The following is a 15,246-nucleotide window of genomic DNA, read 5'->3' on the forward strand; positions in this document are numbered from 1 at the left end:
AGTGTAGCTCAATCGATTATAACAGAAGTAGTTCACTTTTCTTTACATTGACATTTACATACTCTCAGAGGACACTCAAGTACCAACCGTTGCAATTAAATTAATAATTGTGATTTGATTTATACGAATAGCTTTACTTTGACACTTGCAGATTAATAGAAACAGTGTGCTCGCTATCTAGCGGTGAAGGCTTAAAATGGTATTATCGTATAACAATCGAATTGTGGTCTAAATCGTTGGAAACAATTTAGTAGTAATTTTCAGGTAATTTAAAATGCGCTCAATAATTTTGACATCGCACCTACACACGCGAGGTCAACCTTCTCACAGCTTATATTTCAGTCAGCGGAAACATCAATATTCGTGTGATACAGTACAACATCGTCACATTGTTAGCACTTTTTTGACATAAATGTTTACGTGTATAACTCAATTCAATTATACATCGGCTGAGCTCCGAAATGTATATTGGGAGTGGAATGCTCACGTTGTACGTGATGGCCTTAGCCTTGCACGACGAAGCACGAGTGCCGCACGTCTCAAGACTCGATATGTTACTTTCATGACTATACAAAAATAATAACTCACTCGCTCGTTCGGGTTTTTTCTATCTCCCTCTCTCTCTCTCTCTCTCTTCTCGTAGTTATATCACTACATCCTTCATTGTTCATATTAATAACTGAAAGTTTAAAGCTTTACTAATTTTTCATCTATATCTTGTAGAAGGCTGTGAAACTTTCAGATAAAATTGATTGCATGAGCGTCACTGTAACGCGACACTCTGCGTGTAATAGTTATAAACATAACTTTTTTAATTAATAGTGTTTCATAAAATGTATGACATTTGTTATACAAATTAGCGCGTGGAGTAGTTATCAAATTAGTTGATTTTAATGTGGTAGAAAATAGCTAATTCAAGGAAAAAATAATCAAAGTATGCATTTTTTAAAATTATTTATTTTCCAATCATGACGATTCGTTTCCTTTGAAAAGAAAGAGATTAATTTTCTACTCGAATAAATTAACCAACTATTGTGGATTGTGCCGGTTTGCTTGGGTCGACGATAGCACAAGTTGGGCAACAACTGGGATAAGGTTTGGTTTTATCTCCTTCGACCAATTTCGTATTTTCTCCACAATTTGCAGTATCGCATCTATGAAAAAAAAAAAAAAAATTATGATCCATTTCTCATTCAAAAGAATGAAGTGGCTATTATTTTACTTACGTCAATACGGAGACCGCATCGCCGGGGATGACTTGGACACATTGGTTTTGAAATTGAGCTGCGACTCTTGCCGCGCACGCGTCCTGCGCCTCTCCGTCGTTACATTGCGATAGAAATTGAGTTCCTGATTTTTAAAATATTTCGAATTGAGAATTATTAGTAAGCGTGAAATTATGTCACAAATGTACGTTACCTTGCGTTACGCTTATAGCGCAAACAGCTAATGCAGCGAAAAGTACAACTTTCATTCTTCTCACTTTTGTTTAAGAATATGAATACGAATAACTATTGATTGCGGGTAACTGATTTAAAATGCAAAAACTACGCGTAATATATACCTCTTTTTTAAAATTTTTAGTGATAACATTTTTCTACAATGTATAAAAGCAACGATAAAGCATGAATACGTCAGTCACGCCCGAAATGGTATTAAAACAACACTCATGCTCTCCGTTAGTTAGACTAATGATAATACGTTTCAAAAAAATTAAAATTAAGATTTCTCAATGAATCTTCGACGCCCACCAAAACTACATCATAAACTAAAAAGTATTGCGCACGTACAAACATCATTACAGTCGATATGAAAATATAATTTCTTATATGAAACGTTTTTGATACGATAATTCCGCTTTGAGTTTCCAACGCTAGATGGCGAGTACCTTTATATGTAGAAATCTGCAAGTGTCCAAGTAAAAATAGCAGTAGGGTAGTCAGACCAATCAATGACCGGGTACCAGTGAATGACCATTTTAGAAAATATCATATGAAAAACAATTAAAAATATATTTCTATGGACGTAATTCAATTTTTTAGTGAACGATGCATCTTGTTTTCTATGTTTGATCATAATTTAATAAGGAAAAACGATAATTATTGCACATCCAAAAGTGGTCATTTACTGGTCGAAAGCGGTCAATCACTGGTATAAGTACCCTATATAATTTATATGAAATATTTATTCAAATTTAATTTGATTCTCCCTAAAAATTTGATAATAATGATACATTTTTTATATAAACGTTTCACTGTACCTTTACATGATATAAAAATAGATGCAAAGCTCACTTCTGTACGTCGCGCAGTCGGAGCGTTTTCGCTTATATCTCGAAAGCGAGCGTCGTAATTAATTTTTAATGGCTCATTCACACACGCCAATCGAGCGCGTATATATTAGTCTGCGCGCTTTTTTCAATTTATAATATGGCCGCGCGATCGGATGAAATTAGTTCCCATCGACACTGGCAGGGGGACATAATAAATCAGTAGAAGATTACACACGTTCGTTCGATATTCGTGTAACGAACCGGTCGAGAACTCGAGTCTATCGATTGTAATTATGTACTATTTTTGCTTTTTAATGACGATGCGCTTCGAAACGCCTTTTCGAAGTCGATCGTATTCCGCTGTCGTATCGTCGTGGTGTCTCTCACACTTTTCCGGAGCATATGAAAATATAAAAACTGTAGCTCTCTGATATTTCATTGCAGCCGCTGAAAGCCATAAGAAAAAGTAGAGACGAAGGTGACGACGACAACTGCAACGACGACGAGTTGGCAAGATGGAAATGGCGCGCGCAAATAAGTAAAGAGCGAAATTCCGACACAGCAGCACCAAGCCCAGCAACGAGAGTTCGAGCCCTCAACGCTACCGGCCTGGTTGATGTCTTCTCAAAGGTATCCAACTGCATTCGAGCTAGTCATTTCGTATATGATTTCTCGCTTACCTTATGTACCATCACCTTTTCTTTCTGTCTCACTCTCTTTTATATTTCGCGGGGAAAGAAAGAATCTCTCTCTTTTCCACGCGACATAAACGTGTACGCTCCTCTCGATTTTTCCGCGATTCACAAAGCTGATTCGCTTCCGTCCAGTTTCCTTTTTTTCCCATTCTCTCTCTCTCTCTCTCTCTCTCTCTTTCGGTACTGTGAGCGCGCGGAAAGCTCTTTTGCGCGCGAGCGACTTGGAATCACTTTGATTCATTTTTTACTACCGCTGCTGCTGCTGCTACTGCTTCCTTTTTATTTTCTCCTTTACTCTTTTTTGTTATTACGTTGCTTTACGTACGCATATACATTATACACGCGCAAGCAATCGATCGAGCCTCGTTTCGATACAAACACTGGAATATATAGAGAAACTCGCCCCTATATACGCGGTAGACCGCTAAAAAGGCAGCGGGAGGCAGTAGTAGTAGTATCAGCGCTGGTGGTGGCGCGCAGTCACGTGGTAAATGAGAGAGTCGAGGCTACATTGCATCGATGTAATCAAGCGGCAGCAGCAGGTGTCATCCATCATGGCAGCAGCAGTATCAAACTGCGATGAATCGAAGCCCGCACCCGCACGACTGCAGCAACGACCGCGACGACCCAATAGTTGCCGTAGTTCGCTCGTGACGCGACGTTGCACGGCCGAGGCAACCGTCGATACCGATCGCGGGGATCGTCGTCGTTGTTCGGAGCAACCGAAGCCGAGCTTGCAGGAACTACATGAGAGACATCTGAACGAGAAGCGAATGATAGACCGGATGATGAAGGGCTCGATGCTGCTGTGACGTCGGTATTATAAAGCTTGTTACGTGGCGGATATACCGTTGCCTTCTGATTGCTTTACTATATTAATAAGAGATTCAATTTATTGAATAAATTTTAAATAAAGTACAAATTGTAAAGTGCACGAAGAAGCCCTTTGATGTCGAGGCCGGATTCATTTTCAATTTTGTGCGATGGTAAACAATCTGATTTTTTTCACCATTCGATGATCGCTTTTATTCCCGCGCGGTTGAATATATATTTTCAATTTTACATCGTTCCGAGGAAAATATCAATTAATAATTGAGTTGTATTTACATTTAATATTCTACAATAATTTCATCGCGACGCTTGAAAAGGAATCGAGCTCTCTCGCTTGGTGGTGCGATGTAAACGAGAGAGAACAACTTCCCAGCTGCTGTACATCATGAATTTTTCAATTAAATCGAGCAGCAGCAGCGCAGTTTTATTTTTCGTTTCGTTCAAAGCGGTTTTATCCCCCAATCCGTACACATATACACGTAGAGCTGTGTAAAAGTAGCCAATAATTCGTATGTATAAATCAAGAAATCGTTTCGTCGTGGGTTAAATGGAGGAGAATATATTTTATAGCTGGAATTTAGAGCGTTTACAGTAACGATTCATTCTCGCTTGATTGAATATCTAACCCCCTCACACGAGCAATGAATTTGTGTGTCACGCTGCTGCTGCGCTTCGTTGACCCGCGCTATACCATGCAAAACAATCGGTCAATTTGTATTTATCAAAGCTTTTGCGAGAATTGTCGATACCATGCATCGAGTTATTTCGTCGAAATAATATAGGATTCTTTTGTACGAGGGATTTCTAAAGCCGGAAGTTAGATGTATGGAGGAAGCTTTCACGATAAATTCGTGCACGCGCGTTGATCGTCAATTAAATTTTTACTTCATTTAATTAATTCTAATGGAATACATATTGTAGCAGGTATTAACAATTTTTTTAATTTCAAACCCGTAAATTTAAGGTTTCCACGTGTAAAATTTGTAAAATAAAAACATGATTAAAGATACGAATTGAAGCCCTTCCGAATTGCTAACGATTTCGTGAACACGCGCTTACATAGCGACGATAAAACTCCCAATTGTGCAAGCCCGGTATAATTATCGATCCCCCATCGAGCAAATACGTATAGTTATTCTCTTTCTCTCTTTTTCTCGTTCGTTGAATGCTCGCGCTTGCGCGTCATCGTCCAGCCCCCCGGCTCGCGATCACCCCCGCGTCGCCCGGCGCTGCCGCTGCGCTTACTGCTGAGCACACATCGCGCGCAGGTAAATATGGCGCTCGACCGACACAAAGCTCATCGTCAGCTGTCTGTCTCGTCCGGTACGCAACAACCCCCTTATTAAGTCGGTGGTGCGGTGCGCGCAGCGAATGGAAAAAAAAAAGAAATAGACGAGTAAATAATAAATAGGCAAAAAAGTGAAAGTGTCTGCGCGCGTGTGTTTAGAAGCGACACACACACACACACACGAGTGGCCGTCGACGGCTGCTTGGAATTGGATGTGCAGCGAGAGCACTGACTGCTGCTGCGATAGCGGCAAGCGGCATCAGGCCAATAACACAGCAACGAGCTCCTCCGTTGTCATTGCTGAGCGGCCATCGTCGGCGACATCGGTCGACAATTTTCGATTCGCCTGTCGGCACTCCTCAATGATTCAGGTACAAAGTAACAACAATGACGTTTCGCGTATTTTTTTTCTCGCACACCGGTATAGACGTTTTGCACGCATACGAGGACTTATCAGCTGAGCTTTCATGTGAGCTAGCTGCTGCTGCGTCGAGGGTCACTGCCGTACTTACCTACCGGGTTGAACAGCCGCTAGAGCACGTGATGGCGATGCTTCGGGTATGCGCCGCCACCATCGCCACCACCCCCAAAGTCGAGGCGCAAATACGTATAATACGTAGGATACAGATACAACCCCTTATACACAAAATGCAATGGAAAATAGTTTTTGAATTCATTTAATCTTTGCAAAGAATATCGAGAAGCTTGATTTCAATGGATCGGATAAAATATGTATTCATTTGAAATGTAGTATAGCTTCAAGTGTACACAATATTTGTCCATAATGCGAGACGTACACACAAACGCATCGAAAGCTCTTCGATACGCTTGACCTAGTTCTCATCTTTCTTCGCTGTCGTCGTCGTCGCCGTCGTAGTCGCGCGTTCGTTTCAAGAGCGCTGCATTAAACTTTACTCGAAAGTCTCGATCTTTTTGAAAAAAAATATGCCCATTGAAATCCAAAGGGGGATCGGCTTAGTATTTTTCAATTCCTTTCTCAGACCACCCCCGTCGCGTCGCCACGTACACGACACGTATTCATCGTCGAAAAATATGAGGCATTTCATGCGAAGTGTCCTAGCGCTTCGCCGCGCGGCCCAATTAAGCGAAATCACTCAGTTTTTAACTCACGTAAAAAGTATCAAAATATACTCAGAAAAAATAACTAACTAATGATTTCGATAGGAAATTTCCTCAGCTTTCCGATGGTGTGGTCAGATTTTCCGAAATTTTCCATTTTCCCCGGAAAAATTTGACATAAAGTTTAAAACGCAAATATCTCAAAAAGCCCATTTTTAAGATTTTTTTAAATAGTCCCAATCGAAAGCTGAGGAAATTTCCTAACTGTATGCAAGTTTTCAGAGTGTGCAATTGATTATTACTTAGTGAAACACAGCTGTGAACATCGGGCGCTCGGCCGCGCGGCGGTATGACGCCAGCCGCCGCGCCGTCAGCCATCGCGCGGCACCCACTGCCCTATTCTTGTGTATGACACGACTCTAATTTCTCTTTAAAAATTAAACAAATACATGATTTCGATGTATTTTTTTCTCAGCATTTCAATGGTGCGGTCAAATTTTCCAAAAATTTTCATTTTCTCCGGAAAAACTTGACATAAACTTTCTAACTCAAAATATTCAGTCGTTTTTGAGATAGTCAGTTTTATAGAGTTCTCGACGATTTTCCCGGTGAAAATGGAAAATTTCGGGAAATTTGACCTCGCCATTGGAAAGCTGAGACAATTTTCCATCGGAATAGAGTGATAGTTATTTTTCAAGGGGCACTTAGGTACTTTTCCAGCGAGTTGAAAATTAAACGATTTTTGGAATTAACGAAAATTTTTGGAAAATTTGACCGCAGCATTGAAATGCTGAGAAAAAAATACATCGAAATCATGTATTTGTTTAATTTTTAAAGAGAAATTAGAGTCGTGTCATACACAAGAATAGGGCAGTGGGTGCCGCGCGATGGCTGACGGCGCGGCGGCTGGCGTCATACCGCCGCGCGGCCGAGCGCCCGATGTTCACAGCTGTGTTTCACTAAGTAATAATCAATTGCACACTCTGAAAACTTGCATACAGTTAGGAAATTTCCTCAGCTTTCGATTGGGACTATTTAAAAAAATCTTTAAAATGGGCTTTTTGAGATATTTGCGTTTTAAACTTTATGTCAAATTTTTCCGGGGAAAATGGAAAATTTCGGAAAATCTGACCACACCATCGGAAAGCTGAGGAAATTTCCTATCGAAATCATTAGTTAGTTATTTTTTCTGAGTATATTTTGATACTTTTTACGTCAGTTAGAAACTGAGTGATTTCGCTTAATTGGGCCGCGCGGCGAAGCGTTAGGACACTTCGCATGAAATGCCTCATATATATATGTGCGCGTACAACACAATTGAAAATTACCCACGGCAAAGTGTACGCATACTTACGTTTTTTTTTCGTTGTTGTTCAAATTTTCGTTGCTGTGGTGGTGGTGAATTTCGTTAATTCGGGAAAATATAGGGCTCGCGAACAACAACAACAACAACAACACTCGACAGTAGGCGCGCTCATTTAAAATTCAAAAGTGCGCTTTTCACCGGAAATTTATTATATTTTTCTCACCAAAGAATACGTAATAATAACAATAATAATAATAATGGTTTTCTCTCACCTATAAACACCTCTCTGAAAAATCACGAATCGTTAAGCATATATAACTAACCGCTCGCGCGCGCGTGCGGAGAAAATACTCGAGTTTATTTCATACGTTTTTAACTAACTTATATGCGCGCCAGCGAGTCCGAACAATAATGTCCAAAAGCGCGAGCAGCAACTTTTGTTATGATCGTTTGCCTGAAAAACTGCCGAATTATAAGAGCAAACAATCTCTCTCGCGCGCGTTTGAAGCGTTCGAAAAACTGATTATTAACGTCAGTATACGCGTGAAACATTATTTTTCGCGCAAATGAACGCACGTGCAAAAGTTTTAAATTGTGTATTATAATATACAAAGCGATTCACGCGTTGAGCTTGCTAAATCGTTGCGGCTCGCGATACAGTATGTATGTAATGATACAAGGGAGTGAAAGCCTCGAGACAATATAGCGATGCGAGAGAGACACATATACGCGTAACAAGACGCGTTTAATTGTATACGAGTTTCAGCTGTGCTGCTGCTACGATGCGCCGTATATAATACACAAGTAGTACAAGTCGGAGACGCCCCAGACATTCCTTCAACGTTCCTTGAGCGCGAGAGAACATTGGAAATTTGATATTTCGAATATCTGTTGAAGCTCAGCATGTAATTTGAATTTGCACGAGGTCGATGTCAGGTGTACGTGAGTGTGTATGTATCTATCCTTCGACGCGCGTATAATACATTATTACAACGGCTTAATTTTTCAGCTGAGAAAAAAATTAGAAAAATGTGTGTGGTACAACTTGCTCTCTGCTTCATTTCCTTTCTCACTTCTCTCCACACAGGACTTATATTAATTAAAAAGCGTGTACCGAGTTAGATTAAGTTAAAAGTCGATGATTAATGAGAGAAATCGCGGCAGATTCAATGGCTACACATGTGCAGTACTGCGCGCAAGCTCGGAGCTTTTATATATACCACTACGCTAGTACATCGAGGCTCTATATTATATTATCCCGACCAACGCGTGCAGTGCTGTGTGAGTTTTTTTTCCTTGCCTCTCCACTTTTTTTTCATTTCATTTTCTTTTTTTTTTCATATAGCTGCAGTCCGCACGTGTATATGTACTACACACGCGCCGCTGGCTGACAAAGTGCTGAGAGGTAATAAATCATCTCTCGTGCATCTTATGGCCGTTCGCTAGTGAGAAACGGACTTTATATATAAGACGGCGCGATGCACGTCGTATCGGCTATGGAGTATAAAATATTATAAATAACGCGTGTGTACGCGTGGTGCACTAATGCCCGCGATATCGAAAAAAGCTGTTGCTGTATGCTCGTTCACGCTAGCTTTTTGACGGGCGGGGAACGAGGGGGCGGCGATAAGTTGAGCTCGCGAGCATAGCCAGAAAAAAGACCGAAAAGAAAATTCAACCAAAAAAAAAAAGACTTTGTAATTTCGTACTGCTTCATTTAGATTCGCTTCAAACTGCTCTTAAACACCTATTTATTGATTTCTAACCTTGGTAAGAATGCTTACATTTTTATGTCAAAGAAAAAATTTTGATGAATCATTTATCACTTGTAGATTTATGGATACAGGTACTCGCCATCTAACGGTGGGAACTTAAAGTGATATATTTTCGTATGTATCGAGGTTGAAAATTGATCTACATTTTTTCATAAAGTTAAAATTGTTATTTTTCAAGTTGTTTTTATGGTTATTTCTTCCAGTGTAGCTATACTCCCATATCAAACACACCTTTCAAAGTTTTACTTAAAAAAAGAGAGAAAAATTAATCGATGCATACACGGCACGCACGTGATTTATAATGTATACATTTAATATACCTACATATCGTTGACGGGGCTACCACCACCACGTAATTTTTCAACGCGCCAAGCGCCAACGAGACATAGATACATGTATGCCTCCGTCGCCGGGCTATATCGAATCGCGACGCCGATTATCAGTTTGTTAAACTAATCGCGCATCTATATAGGGGATGCATTATATCGATCTATGTATGCGCGCAGCTTTTGAAAGTGGCCAACGCCACGGGAAATCTATCTCTACACACACACGTAGATATTACATATGCTGCATAATACGCATAGCGCCTCTGGAAACTCGCTTTCTCGCTCTCTTTCATGTCTGTCGTTCGTAAACCAATTGCGCACACGAAGGGCTTGGTAGCAAGGAACATTACTCTCTCTCTCTCTCTCACTCTCTATTCCGCAAAGCCAGTATCCGGTTCGTTCCCCAGCACATCCGATTTTGGACGCGAACTCATCGAAGCGAGCTTGCGCCACGGCGCGGCGGTGCTTGTTGACTTTGACTCCGACAACTTTGAGATCTATATACGTATATATTCTCTCTTTCTCTCTCTTATGCTATATGGTACTGTATGCAGGGGGTCCATAAATATGAGCAGCCGCAGACTCTCTCTCTCTCTCTCTCTCTATGTTTCTCCCTTCCTCCTCCTCCACCTGAACTTGCTCATTTGCCGATAAATGTACGCAGCTTTTATAAATGTGTTAAAGTCGAGTAATTCTTCTCTCCCTCTCTTGTATGTGCTTTTTCTCTTTAGCGATGTACGTATATAAAGTACGGGAATAAAAATAATTGCATTATTTTTTAATCAGTTATATTGTGTACGAACCGTGTACATGTACGCACTCGCGTGTAATCTGTACGCGCGCAATTTTTCGAAGCGTACGCGCACACGTTCGCGTATTACGCGGCTCGTTGTTTCGTGCCCGCGTGTGTATAACGAGTTTTCCACGGGCGGGCTCGTACGAGCGTAAACGTCGCGATAAATCATACAAATTGGCGTAACGCTAAAATCATTAAAAGATACGGGATATTTCGCGGTTTCGTGTGTGCACGTGTACGCACGTGTATCCGCGCTGCTACTCGCACATATGGTCCACGCGAGGCTTCCGTCGTCGTGTCGAGCGTGGAACATTAACAGAGAAAAGCTTTATATGGACTATGTATAGAGAGAGAAAGGAAAAAGGTGGAGTTCGGTAAACCATAAGCACCCTTATATAGTGGGTGGTAGTTGTTGTAACGGCAGTTGTTAGTTTTGCTTCCTCATAGAGGAAGCTTTGTGACGGACCGATTTTCGACTTTCATAACTAAAAATCGTTGAGTACTTTTACATCGATCGAGCGCCGCAAGTGATTCGATGCGACGAAAAATGCAACAATTTGACATCAACATGGCAGCTCCCGGCAATTACGAATATCGTGGTTAACAGATGAGTTGAGGAGATTAAAAGGAGATTGGACGAAGGAAGATCAGCAACGCAAACTGTTGAATCATTTTTATTCCATGATCGACGCCTGGACAGACTCACCTCCTATCTCTTGACCATTTTTGCACGCGAACAAATGGATTGGTTGCTTATGGAGTCTTTGCGGGCCGAAGTTACGACCATCTCGGGAAAACTCGTCAACTTGGTGATCTGGGCGACGCGAAATATTCAAGAAAGTAGATAGGACGAGGATTTTATAAGTAAACTGAAAAATATAACGTTCAAGATGGGCCTGTCGGTCTACCAAGTGCTTCAGATGCGATGGCAAGACGCGAAGCTACTGGTCTCGTACGCGGACTATTGAAGGTTCGAAGGCTCGCATCAGATTCGGCAGCTGGGTATTATGATGATTAAAGGACTTTGAATCCAATACGATTTGTGGAGTCTTAAAATCAGCATCTGTATGCAGTGAATAATTCACGCAGTATCATTGCATAAATTTATATATACATACTCGATTGCACGAAAAAAAATCATTAAGATATTTTTAATTCTATCAAGACACCTTCAATATAACAATGAAATTTTTGATAGAAAACTAATTATGCTGCCTATTTTTGATGTGAAGCATCTATATTCGCGTTTGGCATCAGGGGTAAACCCGTAAAAACCGAGCGTCCGTCCGTCCGTCTGAGCGAGCGCAACTTTGGTAGTATAACTGGCTACTCAGCGTCGGTTTGCGCTACGCGCTGTGATTGGCTGCCGCGCTCGCTACCTAAAACTGCTTTCTGCTGCTGCCCGCTGTCGAGACTCGACGCGCGTATCTCTTTCTCTCTCGCTCTCGCACGCGCGTATGACTGTGTTGAAGTACACACACGAGGCAACGTAACAACATAAGCAACAGCAGTCACCTTAGCTCACGGGATTGACTGCGTTGAGATATGTTTCTCTCTCTTGCTTATGCGTATCGATAATACATATAATACGTATGTGCTGTCTATGCGTATACGTCGCGAGACTGTACGCACTATCATGCATGTTTTCAAATCTGATATTGATCAATGTATGTATGTATGTTTTTTTTTCTACTCCACCCCATTCGGACACTCACCGGAATCCGTCGTTAGGCATTGCTTCGGTGAGGCCGGGGTTAGTTCAGCATTTCTGCTACTTCTGTTAGTCGTTGTTTTTCCATACATCCCCATCCGTCGCATAGTGATATGCGACGATTAGGGGTTCAGGGACTCATCTTTTTTCTACTCTGGTGAACCTCCGATCCTGCGCGATGCCATCGTCGATTGTCGTATCCCCTTCTTCAGAGCCGTCTACTACGTGGTCACACATTGCTGGCATCTCCTCCTGAGTTAGACGTCTTTTAGAACTCGGTGTCTAGTGCCATCTTGTGAGTGTGGTTCTCGCTTCTGCCGCCGATGGCAAGTGCCCAATTTGCTCTGTCGGCTACATCTTGTGAGTGTGGTTCTCGCTTTCCGGCGCTATCCTTGTGTGTCTCCGTGAGTTTTTGAACTCCTCTAAATTAACGGTGAATTAAAGATCGGACGATTATAGAAGCAGAATTGCTTTATAATCGCCTTTTACCCGTTTGCTGCTGCTACTGCTCTTTGTTCATACATTATATTCTATCTCTAAATGATGTGTCAGAATAATTTCTGAATTAACCTCGTTACGATCCACAGTTAACGAATATACGGCATGCACCATATCCACATATGAATAGAACACCCACGAGTTAATATTATGATTATATCGTTCAAAAAATTATGGAAAAAAAAAAAAAAAACAAAACAATAATTACGCACGTATGGATATACCGACTGTGTATGCACAAGCGTCCCTTTAAGACTTAACGAAAGGTAAACGTGATTAAGTATCCGGTTGCTCCCGCTACTCTCCTCTTCCGCGGCGGCGGCAGCGCGCATGCAAGTGAACGTACGTATGTATATACCTATTCTGCTATTCCTCCTAATTTCACTCGCTCTTCTCTCTCTCTCTCTCTCTCTCTCTCTCTCTCTAGCTACCTGGATATAATTCTCTACTATGCTCTCGCGTACACATACGCAAGCACTATGTGTGCATATATATACTAAATTTGCAACCACACGAATTGCTTTGACGCTCCCGTACGCTACGAGAGGTACTATACACAAGACCATTATATAGCTCTCTCTCTCTCTCTCTCTCTCTCGTTCATATGGGGAGTTTTTTTCATTTGGCGTACCGGCGTAAAATCAAGTTTCACCTTCGTATTTCGCGCCGTACATATATATGTGTGTGCTTGCACCCCTTTCGCTTCTCTTCCTATACACCGTACACGCAGTAGACGCGTTTAATATATAACATGTACACCTGCAGCTTCGGCTCTAAAAACCTAAAGTGAGAGAGAAAGAGAGAGAGAGATAGTTCACCAAAGCTCTGAGCGCATATATATGGAGCCACTATATATAGAACGCATATGTGCGAGCTTGCAAACACGGACGTTTTTTGCTCTCTCTTCCTCTCTCTCTCTTTTGCGTATACATATAATTTCTTCGTCTTTTTTGTCTCTTCTCGTCCTACTTTTTTGTACTTTTTGCGCCTTCTCTGGCACTCAGGCTCTCTCTCCCTCTCTGATATACTCACACAAAGTGTACCCCACGTGTATAGCTTTTCGTTGCGGTAACTCTGTACGTTTCTTTTATCTTTGTATTATTGTACGTCTCCCAAACGTATACACGCCTGTGCACGCGCGTGCACACGAGGTCGAACGTTTTCAATTTACTATCAACCCCGAAGTTTAAAGGTTGATTTTGCGCAACAAAAAACCTCCAAACCAATCGTGTCCCTCCCCTCACACCATAAAGTTATGTATATATAGCGAGATGAAAAAAAATTTTTTTCAATCGCATATGAACTTTTTAGTACTAAGTAAACCTGTACTCGGTGGCCGGTGAGGTAGTCGTAAAAAAAAACTACTGCTACGGCAACTATACGCAGGCCTCGAATGGAAGTTTATTAATGTACGCACGGTGCTCTCTAAACGAACCCAAAAGTTCTCGATGCTGCTGCTGGTAGTACATATAGAATTTGATACGTGTGCACGGTACGTACGTATAAGGGGTAAAGTAGTATGTAAAACGAGGGCACGCGCGAAAAAAAGAGAAGAAGAACGAAAAAAAAGACGAGTTCATGCGGAATAGTATAGTAACGAACCCCATTATTTACTTTACTCCTTGCCGCGCGGCGGTAATACACACAATGTCGTATAGTATACGCGCGAGAGGCTTTATCCCTTAGCATCCGGGAAGATATTCGGTCTCCGTAGATGAGAATAAAAATGTGTATTTCTCGAGGCTTCTTTTTACAAGATGCATTCAAACACACATATATCTATGTACGTTGGTGGCGGCTCGAGAAAGGAAAAAGAGAGCGAATAAGGCATAAATAGGAGTCGTGATGCCGCACACTATAACGCGCGTCGTTTATGCATTATCGCGGCTCTTTTTATCGGCACTCATTCTTCCGGCGCTCGGCATTAGGAGACTATTACGACTTTAATCAGTATACGTTTTATATATATATATGGGTCATTCTCCTACTTTTTTAAAAAAGTGTGCGCGGCGGTATTTCAAAAAAATCTGAAAAAAAGATATGTTATTAAACAACATAAAAAAAGACTTTTCCTAAAGTTTCAGCCCGGAAAAAAATTTTTGGAGGTGCCAAGCGACAAATGAGTGTCGAAAAACGTGGTTTTTTTCGCTGTTTTTTGTCGATTTTCGAAAAATTCTACAAAGCGGAGTTTTGACTTTTCAGAGACGTAGTTGGGCTCATTTTTTTCGTCTGAAAAAGTACTTTTTGAAAAAAAATTGACCCCGAGGTTTTCGACGATAGCCACATCTCGAGCTTAATTCAAGTAAATAGCTAATTTTGTGGATTTCCAACAATATTCAAACGGCTCTACAGCAGTCAATTTTGAAGCAATTTAACTTTTGAAACCGGCAAATTAAAGGTCTTTTCAAGACCTTTAATTTGCTTTTTTCAGAATTTTGATTGCTTCAAAATTGACTGATATAGAGCCGTTTGAATATTGCTAAAAACCGCAAAAATCGCCATTTTTCGAGTTTTGTAATAGCTGAGGTTCGCTTGGAGAAACACCGATCGTTTCTAAACTTCGGGGTGTTTTTTGGTGTGCCAAAAGCTAAAAAATGGCGTAGGTTACGACCGGAATATTGCACCCTAGCTCCGTATAGCGGCATTTGAAATATTCAATTTTTTC

General features: G+C 41.1%; 2 protein-coding genes across 2 annotated transcripts in view; one reads left to right on the plus strand and one right to left on the minus strand.

Moving 5' to 3' along the window:
* Positions 1-937: 937 nt before the first annotated feature.
* Positions 938-1,518, minus strand: LOC106657039. Its single transcript, XM_014378284.2, has 3 exons — positions 1,420-1,518; positions 1,227-1,350; positions 938-1,154 (listed from the first exon to the last, which is right to left on the minus strand). Exons 1-3 carry the CDS (start codon positions 1,472-1,474, stop codon positions 1,022-1,024), a joined length of 312 nt encoding a protein of 103 aa, XP_014233770.1. The 5' UTR covers positions 1,475-1,518; the 3' UTR covers positions 938-1,021.
* Positions 1,519-5,264: 3,746 nt separating this feature from the next.
* LOC106656833 (beta-1,4-glucuronyltransferase 1) overlaps positions 5,265-15,246 on the plus strand; it is a 28,635-nt gene continuing 18,653 nt past the window's right edge. Inside the window, exon 1 of the mRNA XM_014377987.2 lies at positions 5,265-5,457. Coding sequence (XP_014233473.2) covers positions 5,299-5,457 — 159 coding nt within the window. The 5' untranslated portion in view covers positions 5,265-5,298. The remainder of the gene's footprint in view (positions 5,458-15,246) is intronic.

Source organism: Trichogramma pretiosum, unplaced genomic scaffold (assembly GCF_000599845.2).
Source record: "Trichogramma pretiosum strain Unisexual culture from Peru unplaced genomic scaffold, Tpre_2.0 scaffold14, whole genome shotgun sequence".
NCBI classification, from domain to species: Eukaryota; Metazoa; Arthropoda; class Insecta; order Hymenoptera; family Trichogrammatidae; genus Trichogramma; species Trichogramma pretiosum.